We start from the raw sequence: 16,041 nt of genomic DNA on the forward strand, positions 1-16,041 counted from the left end.
ATTACAAATGCTATCAATATTTTGACATTGAAATTAAATTTATTATATAAACAAATGCGCACACACTTTTAGGGTTTTTTTTTTTTTTCAAAATATTAAAGAGGAAGAAATAATATAAAACTAGTCAAATAACGATACTAGAACAAGTAACACCAACCCAATGAGCAAAAAGTCGAGCTAAAATAACGCCTCGATTTCACCGGGGTTTCAAAGAAATACAAATCATGATCGTAATTAAGACACTCGTGATTTGTTGTTATATTTAGTTAGTATATGAGTTTATCTTATTAGAATGTGCTGAATTAGTTAATTCTGTCCAATCTCGAGATATAATATATAAGTGACTATCACAAAAATAGAATGTTGAAATCTTTAAGTTTACATACGGGAAGCTTAATTAAATAAAAATATATTACTCCCTAAAACAAAATACGGAGTATAATATTTCCTTGTGCCATAGGAAATTCAAAACATAAAATAAAAAATCGAAAGAATTTTTTAAAAAATAAATATTAAAGCTTTAAACTCAAATCAATCCCTGAATCATCTTCTTCAACTTGATTTTGATCTTGATCTTGTCCCTTATCCTCATCATCTCCCAATAAAGAATTATTTTTACCTTCATTTTTTGAATCATCTGCAGAAGTATGATTATCGTCAACTTTAATTACAGAACCAAGTTGACCCTTATTGATCTCCAGTTTAAACGAATTTGCGACGAAACCTGTCGTCCCAAAAGCGCTGCCGCCATTATTTCCTTGAACACTCTCCGGCGGCCGTGTTAGCAGCGATCTCGGTGTCGGCGACCACTTCTCGCCGCCGAAGCGAGAGTAGTTCGAATTCTCCGCCACCAAAAACGAGGGATGATGATAGGAAGACGGCAGCCGATGAATAGCAGACGAGTAATTGGGCACTACGCCCAACGATCGATTCCCAAAAGAGTTATAGAACGGCAAATGCGACGAAAACGCCGAGTAGGGGTGGTAGTAAGGGTGGTAGTGCGGGCTCACGTACGGCGCCACCGTGTCCAACAACCCTTGCCGCCGTTTCGCCAAGGCACGCTCTTGTTTATGCGCGTTCTGGTGGCCCCCGAGAGCTTGGGAAGTCGAGAACTCTCTCTTACAGAAATTGCAAGAGAATATTCTTTGGGACTCGAAATCTCGACGTTCAGCAGATTCTCCCTCGTTCGAGGAGTTGCTAGGCGGGGGAGAAGAAGTCGTCATAACTCTAATCTAAAAAGAATGTGAATGAGATGATGAGAGTCTGGAATGGACTACGTGTTTAAATAGGGGATGAAATAAATCCTCTAAAAATGACCAATTATGGAAACAATGCATATTTTTAGACAGCATTAAACCCTTCATATAGCGTTACTGATTCATATCAAATTAGAGTGGGAGATGATCAAGTTTACAAAAGGCTAAATATCTTCTAGATATTACAAAATTTTAATATGATTAGTATCTGCAACTTTAACTCATCACGTTTATTTAGTTCAATATAATTTTTCATGTATGAGTTCAGTGTATGATCGCAAGAAATAAGTAATTAGTGATCTGAGTTGTTTCTTCTCTCCTCCTTTAGTAATTTTTTTTTTCTTTTTTTGGTTGATATATGGATTTTGTGCTTAATATTACACCGTACAGTTTGATCTATACTACATGTAATTACTTTTCATTTCATATTTATTACTCCCTCCGTCCCATTTTTTTTATGTGTATAGTTCAATTAACGAGGTTAGGCTTGAAGTTATTTTTAATTCAAATTTTCATAATATTAAGTTTAGTGTTTGTACAAAACTTATATATTTAGAAACTACACTAAAAGTACTATTAAACACAACAAAAAAAAAATAAATTTAAAAATGAGTACAAAATACTAAAAAAAAAAAAAATAAACAAAAAAAAATTGATTTAACCAATGAATAGTAGGTAGGACATATAAAATGGGCACAAATTTGTATCAATCGGCACAAATTTCATTTGTCTTGTATAGTTGGACCAATTATTATGCCATGGACCCAGGTCCAAAACGACGCAACTTTGCGCGTTTGGAATAACGGTGTCGTTAGTGGCACCGTTTCCTCATCCAATGATTTTTTTTTTTTTTTTTTTTTTTTTTGTGAATATAGAGTTCAAAATTTGTGATATACTGTTGAATATGGAGTTCTGTAATTGTGAATATAGAGTTATGAAGTTGTGAATATAAAATTATGTAATTGTGAATATAGAGTTCTGTAATTGTGAATATTGAGTTCTGTAATTGTGAATATATATTGAGTTCTGTAATTTTGTACATTGAGATTTAAAATTGTGAATATATAAGAACAAATTCTGAAGACAAAGGGCAAATTAACGGCAAGGAAGGAAGTAATTTTTTTTATTTTTTTTATTTAGACGGCGCTTCAAAACAACGTTATTTTGGACCCTTCCACAACATAATTTTCCGTTGGACACAACCATGCATTTTATATCTGGTTGCTCAAGATAGTATAGGACAATTGTGAATAGTACCCAATGCAACTTAATTAATAGCATACATTTTCGTATTAAGGTAAAAAATATCAATGCCAATTAACAATTTGGAAAAATCGATCACTTAAGTAAATAAAGAGAAAATACAAAAAATAGTCATTCAATTATGTTATAATTTTCAAATTGTTCATCAATTATCAATTCACTCAAAATGATCCATCGATGACTATGTAAAAATGTACTCAATTTAGTTCTTAGTGTACATAACAAAGGACTAAAATGAGTAAAGTTTTACATATTTGAAGAACCATTTCCGACGAATTGATAGTAAATGACCAATTAGATAATTATAAAATTGTTAAGGGTCCATTTTAAGAATTAGGTCTTAAATAAATTCACATCATATAATACAAAAGTTGGTGCAGTAGTGGGAAAGATTGATGCAATAATATTATGGATAAATCTATAGAGACGGGAAATTTTCACTAAAATAATCTTTATTATTTAATTATTTAATTTGACGTGATAATATATGATTCGTATTTTATTAATAAATAATTTTTTAACAAAACGGGATCAACTAATTCATGATAACTTATAATGAATAAAAGAAATTTTATTTTTCTACATCATAACGTAAAGATTTTGAAAGATTAAAAAAAAAAATGTCCCAATAGCTTTATCCCAATATTATTGTTCTTTTAAAAAATAAAAACTGTTAATCATTAGTTGTAAAATGATAGAAAATTAAGATAATGGAGATGTTTATAAAAACAGAGATTATTTTGAGTAAGTATTGGGAGATTAATTGTACATTACTATATTCCAGGTGGAAAATGGTAGTCTTAATGAAGATTTCAATCACCGACAACTGTTGAATCAATCATGGATTTAATTAATTGTGTATTTATGATGTCAAAGAAATTTTAACTCCCATCACCACTAAAATCCACTAATTTTGGGGTGTCTGTATCCTTAGTTTCCTTGTACGGAGTGTTTTAATTACATTACTAATTACTCTTAATTAAATAAAATAATTATAATTATAATAGCTTACAATCTTAGACCGGCAATTTGGTGTTGGTGTTAGCTTTGTTATTTTTTTTTTTTTTTTTTTTAGTGGGTTCAAATTGTACATATAGATATGAAGAAAACAGTTGTGAATTGTAATTTTGATGGTATGATAGTAGGGCTCAATTTTAAAAGTGATAGAATACGGTATTTTAGTGATAAAAATTATCTTATAAATTATTACACTTGTTTTTAGAAAAAGTGTTTGGTCAATATTAAGATTTTATTTAATAAGGTGGCAAGTTGTGTTAAGATCAAGCACTTACCACTTACCTTTAAGCCAAAAGCACGGGTGAATCAAGAAAAATCATGTTGGAAGGGCCAAGTAATATAGAAAAATTACAATATCAATTGACATCAGTATAAACCATATTCGATAGCATTATATATACCATACATGATTGTAACAAGTATTATTTGACAATGGTTTATAATGATACTCTATACAATAATGTGTGAAGTAAATACCGGCGGAGGTCCTCCGACTTTGGTGGCACTGCCAATTTTAGTCCTCAACTTTTAAATCAACCACTTTTAGTCCTCTTACTTTTTGTTTCTAGCCATCTATGGTCTTTTCATTAAACTTGACCATCTAATGCTGTTTTTTAAAAGATAATTCAGTCCTTTCATAATTAATTTATTAATTATTATGTTCAATTTCCGCATTAGAATAGTCAAACAATGGTTTCCCCAGCTATTTGAGCGTGTACAAAACCAGCTCATGAATCAAAATGGAGTACAAAAGCTGGTACGATGGTTGTGCCAAAACGACGTCAGGATATCTTGGTATGACTCAGGCACTCAGCAAACATAATAATTAAAAAATTAATTATGAAAGGTGAATTATCCTTGAGAAAACGGCATTAGATGGTCAAGTTTAATGGAAGGACCATAGATGACTAGAAACAAAAAGTAAGAGGACTAAAAGTGGTTGATTTAAAAGTTGAGGATTAAAAATGACAATGCCACCAAAATCAGAGGACCTCCGCTGGTATTTACTCGTGTGAAGTAAATACGATTCACACTCATGCCGATTGTTATTTTTAAAATATTCACATAACACATAATACATGCAATAATTAAAAATTACATTTATACATTTATTTGTCAGTCTTTTATCAAATAATTTTTTTTAATTATTTTGTCGACAATAATTTTTTTTATATATATAATTAAATTATATTCATTTTATTGGTTTGAATGACTAAATAATATTTTTAAATTTGAGGGATGATGGGTAATATTATATTCCTCGAGCATACGTAAGGTATACCTATTTCGCTATTCGGAACCCCGTCTAGTTACCGTGAGGAACTATTACTAACCTCGACCGACCCGACCTCGCTGCAAAAGTCGAGCAATTAAAGAGCCAATGTACTCATTCAACCTTACCTTAGAGATTGGTATTGACCCTGTAGTGTCGAGACGAGTATCCCGAGCAAGGCCACTTGGAGTGCATTTAAATAATAAGATTCATGGTTTCAACTCGTTCTTATTACCAATGGCCAGTCAGGAATATCGCAACACGTGAACCCCATTACACAGCCGCTCGAGCTCTCGACTGCATGTGCAACACGTGTCAGACATGCTAAAAGCCGAACATGTGCCCTTATCAACTCCTATAAATAATGCATTAATTGCGAAAAAAGGGAGACTTTTGGCATTTCTTCCTAACCTTAAGGAGCTCGGGACGCATCGACCCATTGTCACCTCTTCCCGAACTCGACTATTGAAACCAACAAACATACTTGTACAATCCTACGTCTACAGACCAAATATACATACACTTTTCTACGTACCTTGCTGTATTTACTCCGGTGTATTTACCACATTAAGGGACAATTAAAAACCCAATATTATGTGTTTTGTCCTTTTCAAATTTAATCTTTTAAACTAGAAAATGTACATCTTAAAAGTGTAAATAAATAATAAAAATATGTAATAAATTATTGATTAATTATAAAATAAAAGAATATGCCTCAATAGTGATAACTAGTAGTGAATGTACAATTATATATATATATATATATATATATATATATATATATATATATATATGTGTGTGTGTATGTATGTATGTATAATATTCAACACCATATTTCAATACCATGATGTTACACTTGGTCCTCAAGCGTAGTTCCGAATAAGTTGTAGTTTATGTTGGTCACTTGGTGTATTATCTATACATCCATGATAAATCAAATATTTAGGGTTGGGGTTCAACCTTTTGGAAGAATGATAAATCAAATATTTTTTTCCTTTATTATAAATAAAATTTATACTCATTGAATTTTGGGTATAAACATCACAAGGACAAAAAATTAAAAAAAATTGAACCAGATAATCTTTTTGCATATATTGTGCAGTAAATAATATTGGCGTAATGTTGTACCTTTTTTTTTTTTGAAAAACCGTAATGTTGTACCTTGATTTTATATGAATTTAATTTTATTCCTTTGAATATTTGTTTTAAAAGTTGTTATATATTGTGTATTGGTATTAGCATCTTAAAAGATAAAGATTAATTCAATAAAATTTTGATTTGGTCACATTCAGAAATCTTTATTAACGACTTTATTGCATTTACAAACACACGAATTCATACTCTTAACTTTATGCTTAAATGAACTCTAACCTAACTCATACAAAAGTAAAAAGTTTGGAAGGTAAATAAAAGTAAAGGGAGAAAGGATAAAGCATAGGTGAATTGGAAAGGTTACTCTGATTAAATAAGAAAGAGGAAGGGTGTATCATCGAGTTGGAAATAATTTTTGTTGATTAGAATGATGAGTTGTAAATATTTAATAATGATTTTGATGGAGATATTGGACTTACAAGTATGGAGATAAGTTTAAGAAGATCTTGAGTTGAAGCTTGACTTTTGATTGAGGTTGGATTAGCTCGACTTGATGTGTGCAAGGTTTATGACGTCTGTGACAGTTCTTGGAGATATGGTAACACGGTCGTTAGAGAGCACCCGATCTGTTTTGTTGTTAACTAAATGTTGTTATAAGACTTGCATAAGTGTCATGTATATGTAGGAATGAATAAGTTACGTTGATAATACAATCTATTTATAAAAATAAAGGGTTTGAATTTTGAGAATATAAACTCAATGGCGTAGAAATAAAGTAAAAAAATTCAGGATCATTCTATGTATTGGGATTCTATCCCTCCTGACTCTATTACAGCTTTGATTCATTAATACAATCTGCCGATTGGTTTTCAAAAAAAAAAAAGTAAAAAAATTCAAGTTGTGCATGTGTAATACACATTTTTTTAAAAACTTATTCACTACCTCCCGATGGTCCTAAAAACGTTTGTAGTGTCAATCTCCCAAAATAAAATAAATGCAGTAATATAATTGAGCCCTCAAGTTATATTACTCACGGCAAACTAGAGCACAAGGAGTTTAGAAATATAATGTTGGCAAAAATTTTCAACGAAAATAATTTTCGAGAGAGATAGGAAAAAGAGTTTTGAGGTTGTTAAAAAACTAGCATAAAAAATCTGCCCAACACCATAATATTTTTAGGAGATAAAGAAATAAATAGCAATAAACATTTCCATTTAGCATCATATTTAAAATTAGATTGTAACTTTCGAAACCAAAAATTTAATCTAAAAATTAACACTAGCGCTTACAATGTTAATTCTCAAAATAAATTGAAATTAATGCAAAATTAATTTCTATTGAAGTAAAAAAAAAAATATATACTCTTCTAGGCGTCCTACGCACAAGAGAGAGTCTTTAATCTTTATGCTATACAATTCAAGTTCTTTCCACAGAAGAATTATATATATATATATATATATATATATATATATATATATATACACTAGTGCAAACGCACTTGAGCAACCTCATCTCGACTTCAACCTCTTCAAGTCTCCTTTTCTTTTTGGCCTTTTCGACTTCTTCAACTGTGGCCCTTTCGATCTTCCGGATGTACATTTAGTTTGATATTTATTTACATTAAAGTTTATGTTCATAAACATATAGAGCAAATATTATGAACATAGTACAGAATAATGAATATTATTAAACATGATGTGTATGTACATAGTATAATGTTTATATACATTAAACTTTATTTTTATAAACATATAGAATGAACATTGTGAATTTATATTATAGAATAAATGGAAATACATATGATGTACATTTAATTTAATATTTATGTATATTAAAGTTTAGATTTATGAACATAGTATAAGATAATGTTATTAAATATAATGCACTAATTGATATTAAAAATGACGCCGTTTTAAACTAAGTTCATCATGCAATGTGAACCTTGATCCATGATATAATTTATGCACAACAGAAGCAACAGCCACCATGGTGTAATTTGATAGTCCAAAACTGTCAAAGTTGGCATAACATGTCCCAATTGTTACCAGGGTCATTGCATTGTGAATTCTAATACAAAAATTATTCCGTTAATGCATTCTATACCTACAATTAATTAAAAATTTAGAACGTTATTAAGACAAAAATTTCCCAAAAAAAAAAGATCCAATTTTAATTTTGGAGAAATATATTTTCTGCACTTACAAAAAAAAAAAAAAAAAAAACAAAAAAAACAAAAAAATTATCCAATTTTTTTTTTAAAATGTGGAAATGCATTTTTCTTTAGAGATTAGTGAAAACATGAAAGTAGAATATCTAACTATTTGGTCTAATGATACCTGAATTGGATTTTCATTAAGAATGTTGAGAGTTTGAGCCTCAGTAGAGGCGTTATTGTTTCTTTGTGTTGTTTCTTTGTGTTTCAGTAGGTTGAGAAAGTATATGAACAGATATTACATTGTAATAGAGCCAATAACATTCAAAAAGATATATTATTAACGTTAATCACCGTTCACGACCACTAAAGACAATTTTCAGATCTTATCGCCTTCTCCAACCTTTGGTTGTCCTCTCCATTCAAATCTACTCGTCTTCTCCAATAAAGAGCCGTTCACGACCACTAAAGACAATTTTCAGATCTTATCGCCTTCTCCAACCTTTGGTTGTCCTCTCCATTCAAATCTACTCGTCTTCTCCAATAAAGAGTTTTTTTTAAAAAAAAATTATTGTCGCTAAAAATTTTTATTCACCAAAATTTTAAATGACTAATTATTTTAAGTAAATAATCTGCTACCGAGTTTAAATTTCCCAAGATGACAAGTTCAAATGTTTAATTACACTTTTCAAAATTCAATAGTCTAACTGTACTTTTGAATAAAATAGAATCTATTTGACCATTTTACCTACTTTCAATTATATTATAAAATAATTAATATTTATACATATTTAAAATTTTAAATTTGCATCCTTTTTTTTGTGTTATGTGAAGGAGGGGAACACCCCAGTAAACTACTCCAAGGCAACTTGTCTATCCTCTGGGTATTCCCCACTTCTCATCTTCAAGGATCTTGAGAATGTTCCTAAGTCCCTTCCACTCTTAAATATGTATGATTGAGTTTTCTAAAATAATATTCTGCAGAATATACTATTGGATGGACGTAACACGAGTTCGTAAAAAACGCCATTCGTTTACAAGTACTGTGTAATTGAAATTCTCTCTAGATCACCATAGATCTTCCACAGTTCCAGTACAACAATCCAGGAAAAACTTTGCTTGAATTTACAAAAAATTAACAAAAACAATCTATAAATCTTTTTTAAAAGCTTGAAAAAGTGTTGGTGATGGATTTAATTCACCCGGGGTGGCCCGAATTATTAAACCCGAATAAGAATGTGTACGAAATAAATAATATAACGCAGAGATGTCGTAAGGTCGCAGGGACCGTATATTGTATTAATTATCGCTAATAAGCTATTACAAGACTTGATTAGGACAATAATGCTAGAAGATAGTAGTTCAAGAATATGTTGCGTCCCTGTCTAGGACAAGATGGAGTCTTTTTATATCAGCTCAAACCCCCAACTGCACCCCTAGAACCGGGGGCGGTTAGATCGGCCCGCTTTGACCGCGTTCCCTCCGGGACCGGGTCCAAAGTGGGCCGACTCGGCATGGCCGAGCCGAGCTCGGCCTAACCGAGTCCACCATGGACCGACTCAGCAGTGGCCGAGTCTGTGGCGACGAGCTCGAGTGTACCAAGCTCGTTCGTGGTCGGACTCGGCCCAAGGCCGAGATACTTTGGGCCGACTCGGCCACGACCCAAGGGATTGGGCCGAGGTGTCTCGGGTCCGTCTCTCCGGGTCGATTCGTTCCGAGTCCAATATATCCATCACGAGTCCCCGCTCTCTTCGTTGTGATAAGTCGACAACGACAGATAATAGACACATTGCGAGCCGACCCCTGCGCGATTGTCCCGAGTTGAAAATTAGCCGACCCCGTCCGAATAAGATCTTTGTTGCGGATAGAATTTTCCTTCCGAAAAATCCTCCTCAGATATGGTAGAATCCCTCTTAAAATGCAATTCCCTAAACCCTATAAAATCTTGAGAATCCTACTCATTATTTCCATCAAATCTACTTCCCATCCCCATCACCTTTTCCTTTTCCCCATACACCTTTTCAAAATAAGGGGAATGAGGATGTGAGTAAATTTGATGAGAATAATAAAGGGGATTCTCAGGGAATGAGGATGGGAGTAAATTTGATGGGAATAATAAAGGGGATTCTCAAGATTTTATAGGAAAGGGGTTGCATTTTGAATGAGATTCTACCATATCTGAGGAGGATTTTTCGGAAGGAAAATTCTATCCGCAACAAAGACTTTATCCGGACGAGGTCGACCGATTTTCAACTCGGGACAATCGCGCAGGGGTCAGCTCGTAAGGTGTCTACTCTCTATCATTGTCAACCTATCACAACGAAGAGAGTGGAGAACTCGTGATGGATATATTGGACCCAGAGCGAACCGACCCGAAGAGACAGACCCAAGACGCCTCGGCCTAATCCCTTGGGCCATGGCCGAGTCGGCCCAAAGCATCTCGGCCTTGGGCCGAGCCTGGCCACGAACGAGCTCGGTACACCCGAGCTCATCTCCATAGACTCGACCACTACCAAGCCGATCCATGGTGGACTTGGCTAAGTGGAGCTCAACACGTGCCCAACTCGGCCATGTCAAGTCGACCCGCCTTGGACCAGGTCCCAGAGCAGACGCGGTCAAAGCGGGTCAATCTAACCACCCCCGATCCTAGGGGTGCAATTAGTAGCCATCTTGTCCTAAACAAGGACACAACATATTCCTGAAATACTATCTTATAATATTATTGTCCTAATCAAATCTTGTAATAACTTATTAACGATAATTAATACCCACCTAACAATAACTGTGCGTTATATTATTTATTCCGTATATGTTCTTATCCAGATTTAATAATTCGAGCCACTCTGGGTGAATTAAATCCATCAGTTGGTATGAAATTGCATGATTACAAAGATTAGAAAAAAATTAGATCTATTGCATACAAACAAATTTCTCTTTAGAAAAATAATATACAAAAGTGAAAAAGAATTGTATGTCTCTTCAGTTCAGGTCTCCATAACTTTCCGCATAGATTTTCTCGGAAGAACGAAAGTTATAATTTTGCTCATCATCAGAGACAACAAACATTGCATACCAACAATTGAACTGAAATAACTCAATGAATCGGAAACTTAAATAATAATAATAAAACAAAAAAAAAAAATCAGACCCAGAACCAGAAAATCTAGTAAGAATTCTTCGAAGAAAAATCTTCAAAAGTGAGGAAATAATAGCAGAAATTCTGCTACACAATATGGCTGAAGGGAAAAACGAAGAAGAAATCAAATAGAGAAATCGACGATTAATAGAAGCTTGAACAAGAACGAACGAAGAAGAGGATGGAAGACGACGGGTATTCAAGGTAAAATTTTAAAAAGTGATTTAGAACAACATTTTTCCGAGAAAAAATCTGATCCAAATTTAATTTTGGAGAAATATAATTTCTCAACACTTTTAAAAAATTCCAATCCAAATTTTTTAAAAATGTGGAACTGCAATTTTCTTTAGAGGTTAATGTCTAACTATTCAAATCGACTATTAATAGTGATTATGTCTACTTATGTATTTATTTATCATTCTAATACTTTTAATTATATTATAAAAAAAATTATACACTAATCACCATAGATCTTCCAGAGTTCCAGTACAACAATCCAGAAAAAGCTTCGATTGAATTCACAAAAATATTAACAAAAATAATCTATAAATCTTTTTTAAAAACTTGAGAAAGTGCGGGTTGGGATTTGCTTACAAAGCTTTAAGAAATTTAGATTTATTGAATTCAAACAAATTTCTTTCAAAAAAAATACAAAAATGAAAACGGATTGAATGTCTCTTCAGTTCAGGTCTCCATAACATTCCGCATAGATTTTCTCAGAAGAACGAAAGTTATAATTTTGTTCATCATCAGAGACAACAATCATTGCATACCAACAATTGAACAACTGCAAAAGTAAATCAATCAACGGAAATTTTTTAAACAAAAAAAATCAGATCGAGAACCAGAAAATCCAGTAAGAATTCTTCGAAGACTAATATTCAAAATAGCAGAAATTCTGCTACACAAGATTCCTGAAGGGAAAAAAAAAGCAGAAATCAAATAGAGAAATCGCCGACGAACAAAAACTGGAACGAGAACGAATGAAGGAGATGAAAGACGACGGGTATTTATAGCGTTGAAGGAGCAACAGACGAGTGAGATTATAGAGCCCTAGGAGGTTTGGGCTTTATTGGAAAAGGCTAGGGCCAGCGTTTGGGCTTTATTGGGCTTTAGTACATTTTTGTACTCTTTCCAAGTTTCAATTTTTGCCTTCTTTGACTTCATTCTTTTTTTTTTTTTTTTAAATAATTGTAGTGATGAATGAGTGTCCACTTTACCAAGAGGGGACGTTATGCCATTGAACCGTGTTCACCATTCATGGTGAACACGGTTCTAACGATGTTAGTGCATCGTTATCTTTTTTTTTTTTTCTTAATTAATTGCGTGACTTTTCTTTTTTATTTTTACATTTTGCGGTTTCACTTTAATTTGAGGTGAACAAAGATTTCGGACATTCATAAATTATGAATTCATGCCTGCACATTCACTTTGGAACCATGCCTACACATTCCCGTCCGAAATCACGGACATTCATAAATTATGAATCCATGCCTGCACATTCACTTTGGAACCATGCCTACACATTCCCGTCCGAAATCACGGACATTCATAAATTATGAATCCATGCCTGCACATTCACTTTGGAACCATGCCTACACATTCACTTTGGAACCATGAGATTATGAATTTTCTGTTATGAGATTATGAATTTTCAGTTGTGAGATTATGAATTTTCTGTTATGCGATTATGAATTTTCTGTTATGAGATTATGAATTTTCATAAAATTCATAATCTCATAACAGAAAATTCATAATTTGATCAAATGCGCGCCGTTAACTCCACATCCGCGAAATTATTATTACTCCCTCCGTCCCGAATTGGTTGTCTCATTTGCTTTTTGCACGCTTTTTAAGAAATTAAAGTAAATGCTATGTATTTTTCAATTATGCCCTTCACTATTGGAAATAAAAGCAAAAGTCATAAGGGTAATTTGGGAAAAAGTAGAATGATGGTGATGTTCAATTTTGAAAAGAGGACAACATTTTGGGACAAACTAAAAAGGAAAGTAAGACATGCAAAATGGGACAGAGGGAGTATTATTTTTTGCCTAAAAACGACGTCGTTTTGCATTGTGTTCACCATTCTCGGTGAACACGATTCCATGACATAATTTGCGTACCAAGAGTCGTCAAAACGGGCTTAGCCTGCTGGACTTTCTCGTCTCGTCCCGTAAAAAAGACGGAGCGGGCTCATGTTTTAGAAGCCCATTTTTAAAATAGGTTTTTTTGCCCGCCCCACCTAACTCACCTTTTTATTTATTTTTATTTTTATATTGTTCTAAATCCCAAATAAAATAGTCCGCCGGCCCGCCCTTTATTTTTTTTAAAAAAAATCTAAATCCTAAATAAAATAAAATTAAAACTAAAACTAAAAGCCTAACTCCCTAAATCATGAAACTCAAACTTGCGGTCAAAGCCCTAACTTGTGGAGTTTTTTTACTTTGAATGTTTGGTTTATGAACTTATGTAGTATGGTGTATTGATTATTTGGCCCTGGTGCATTGGTGTGATTGTTGTCATGAACTCATGATGTGATGAACTAATTTGTGTTATTTACTTATGAATAAGTGTGTTAAGTAGATAACAAGTAAGTTATTAACATAGACACATTAGAGTTTAGATTTTAGGACACATGGTAAATATAAAATATAAAAAAAATAGGCGGGCTTTGGAGGGGGTCCGCGGATCTAAAGGGGGCGGGGCGGGCTGCCGCAAATTATGCTTTGCAACCGAATGCACCATGTGCATGGTGCATACGATGCAAAACGACGTCGTTTTGGTTTTAAAAAAAAAAACGCGCGTCTCACTTAAAGTAGAAATCAGGTTCGATTCCCGGCAATAACATTTTTATATATCCGTAAATTCATAACTATATATCCACAAATTCATAACTATATATCCACAGTGAATGAATGAAGTGAAAATCCACAATGATTGAACTAAATATCCACAATGAATGAACTAAATATCCATAAATTCATAACTATATATCCAGAGATGCATAACTATATATGCACAGTGAATGAATGAAGTAAATATCTACAATGAATGAACTAAATATCCACAATGAATGAATTAAATATCCATAAATTCACAACTATATATCCAGAAATTCATAACTATATATCCACAATAATGCTATTGCCGAGAAGCGAACCTGATTTTTTTTAAAGTGGGATGCGCGTTTTTAGTCAAAACGACGTCGTTTTGCATCGTATGCACCATGCGCATGGTGCATTCGGTTGCACAGCATAACTATTGGCGGGCTGCCCCCACCTAAGCTCGTATTCTTGGCGGGCTTTTTAGCCCACCCCGCCAGCCCGCATTGACAGCTCTATTTACCAATTCACTTTGGACAAATTATACCATGGTCCGTGGATGAAGATTTATCTTCCATTATTGACATTAGTTAAAAAATATTCCGTAACTTTTAGATTTTGTACCTAGAGTTCACGATTCTGTATCTATAGTTAATCGTTTATGTACATGTAAACAAATTGAAGGCACGTTACATGATAATTACAAACACATTAACTATTAATTATTGGTAAAACATATGTTAAATGTATACACATAATATGTTAACTAACATCTTATGTGTCTCCAATTAACATATTCTATATCTGCAGTTAATAATTATGTGTTTGTAGTTATAATATTATGTGTCTGTAATTATCATGTTATGTACCTTTAATTTGTTTACATGTACATAAACTATTAACTGTAGGTACATAATGTGACACATAATTTTTGAAGAAGTGCTCATAATGCAATATGAACCCTAGTCCACGATATATCATATGTTCACTTTGTCTCATATCTAATAATAATAAAATATACAGTACCAATTTGTACTTTTTTTTTTTCAATTTGACTGCATTATTACTGAAAGTAAAATGTTAATTGCGAACATTATTTCAGTCAAGTCTATTGCATATGATTTTTTCTTATACGATTTACTTTTTTCATATGTCGCTACATGTTATTATATATGAGAAAAAAATTACCTAATGCATAATCTCAGTAAAGATCATAGATTATTAACCATTTTTAAAAAGATTGTGCACACACACACATATGATTATATGTTTTACCTTAATGTATAAATATAGAATATTACTTTATAAAAATTCATGAGTATTTTAACTTAATGTATAAGTATATGATTATATGTTTTTTTTTTTTAACTTATCCCCCTCCCGTTTGATTCCCTTTTGATCCAAATTAAAATAAACATGAAAATGGTTGTTTATACTTTTATCTAATATTTAAATTAATTTTGAATTTAATTAGCACGCATTAATGTAGTAAATATTGTTTAATGTTTATTAGCAAAATTAATAGTATGAAATATAATATGAATACTTATTTATGAAGTAGTTAATAATTTATGATAAATATTACTATTAAGTAATAATAACATATATACCATATTAATATTAACCATAAAAGATAATTTCTAATCACAAATCAGATCATAATAACTTTCATTTTCTATGTACCTTTAAATCTAATTAATTATCGTATATATGAAGTAAAATATTATAACACATAAAACCATCTTCAAAATATATGAAATAAAACAATTCTTTAAACCTTAGCTTTAGAATTTCTACTCAGAATTAAAGTATATGGAGTAAAATATTATAACACATAAAACCATCTTCAAAATGTTAAATAAAACAATTCTTTAAACCTTAGCTTTAGAATATCTACTCAGAATTAAAGTAGCAATAGACTGAGAAATTATTAAGATTCCACATAAAAAACGTAATTATATAATATATAAATCAGCAATTTTCTTTCTAATATAATATAATATATATATAATATAGATAATTTAAATATA

General features: G+C 32.1%; 1 protein-coding gene across 1 annotated transcript; it reads right to left on the minus strand.

Moving 5' to 3' along the window:
- Positions 1 to 512: 512 nt before the first annotated feature.
- Positions 513 to 1,223, minus strand: LOC109171827 (zinc finger protein GIS-like). Its single transcript, XM_019320907.1, has one exon. It carries the CDS (start codon positions 1,221 to 1,223, stop codon positions 513 to 515), a length of 711 nt encoding a protein of 236 aa, XP_019176452.1.
- Between the last annotated feature and the right edge of the window lie 14,818 nt (positions 1,224 to 16,041).

The sequence above is a fragment of the Ipomoea nil genome, unplaced genomic scaffold (assembly GCF_001879475.1).
Source record: "Ipomoea nil cultivar Tokyo-kokei standard unplaced genomic scaffold, Asagao_1.1 scaffold0382, whole genome shotgun sequence".
Lineage (NCBI taxonomy): Eukaryota > Viridiplantae > Streptophyta > Magnoliopsida > Solanales > Convolvulaceae > Ipomoea > Ipomoea nil.

Coding starts and splice junctions, on each gene's coding strand:
- LOC109171827 (XM_019320907.1), bottom strand. CDS start 1,223: ATGACGACTTCTTCTCCCCCGCCTAGCAACTCCTCGAACGAGGGAGAA.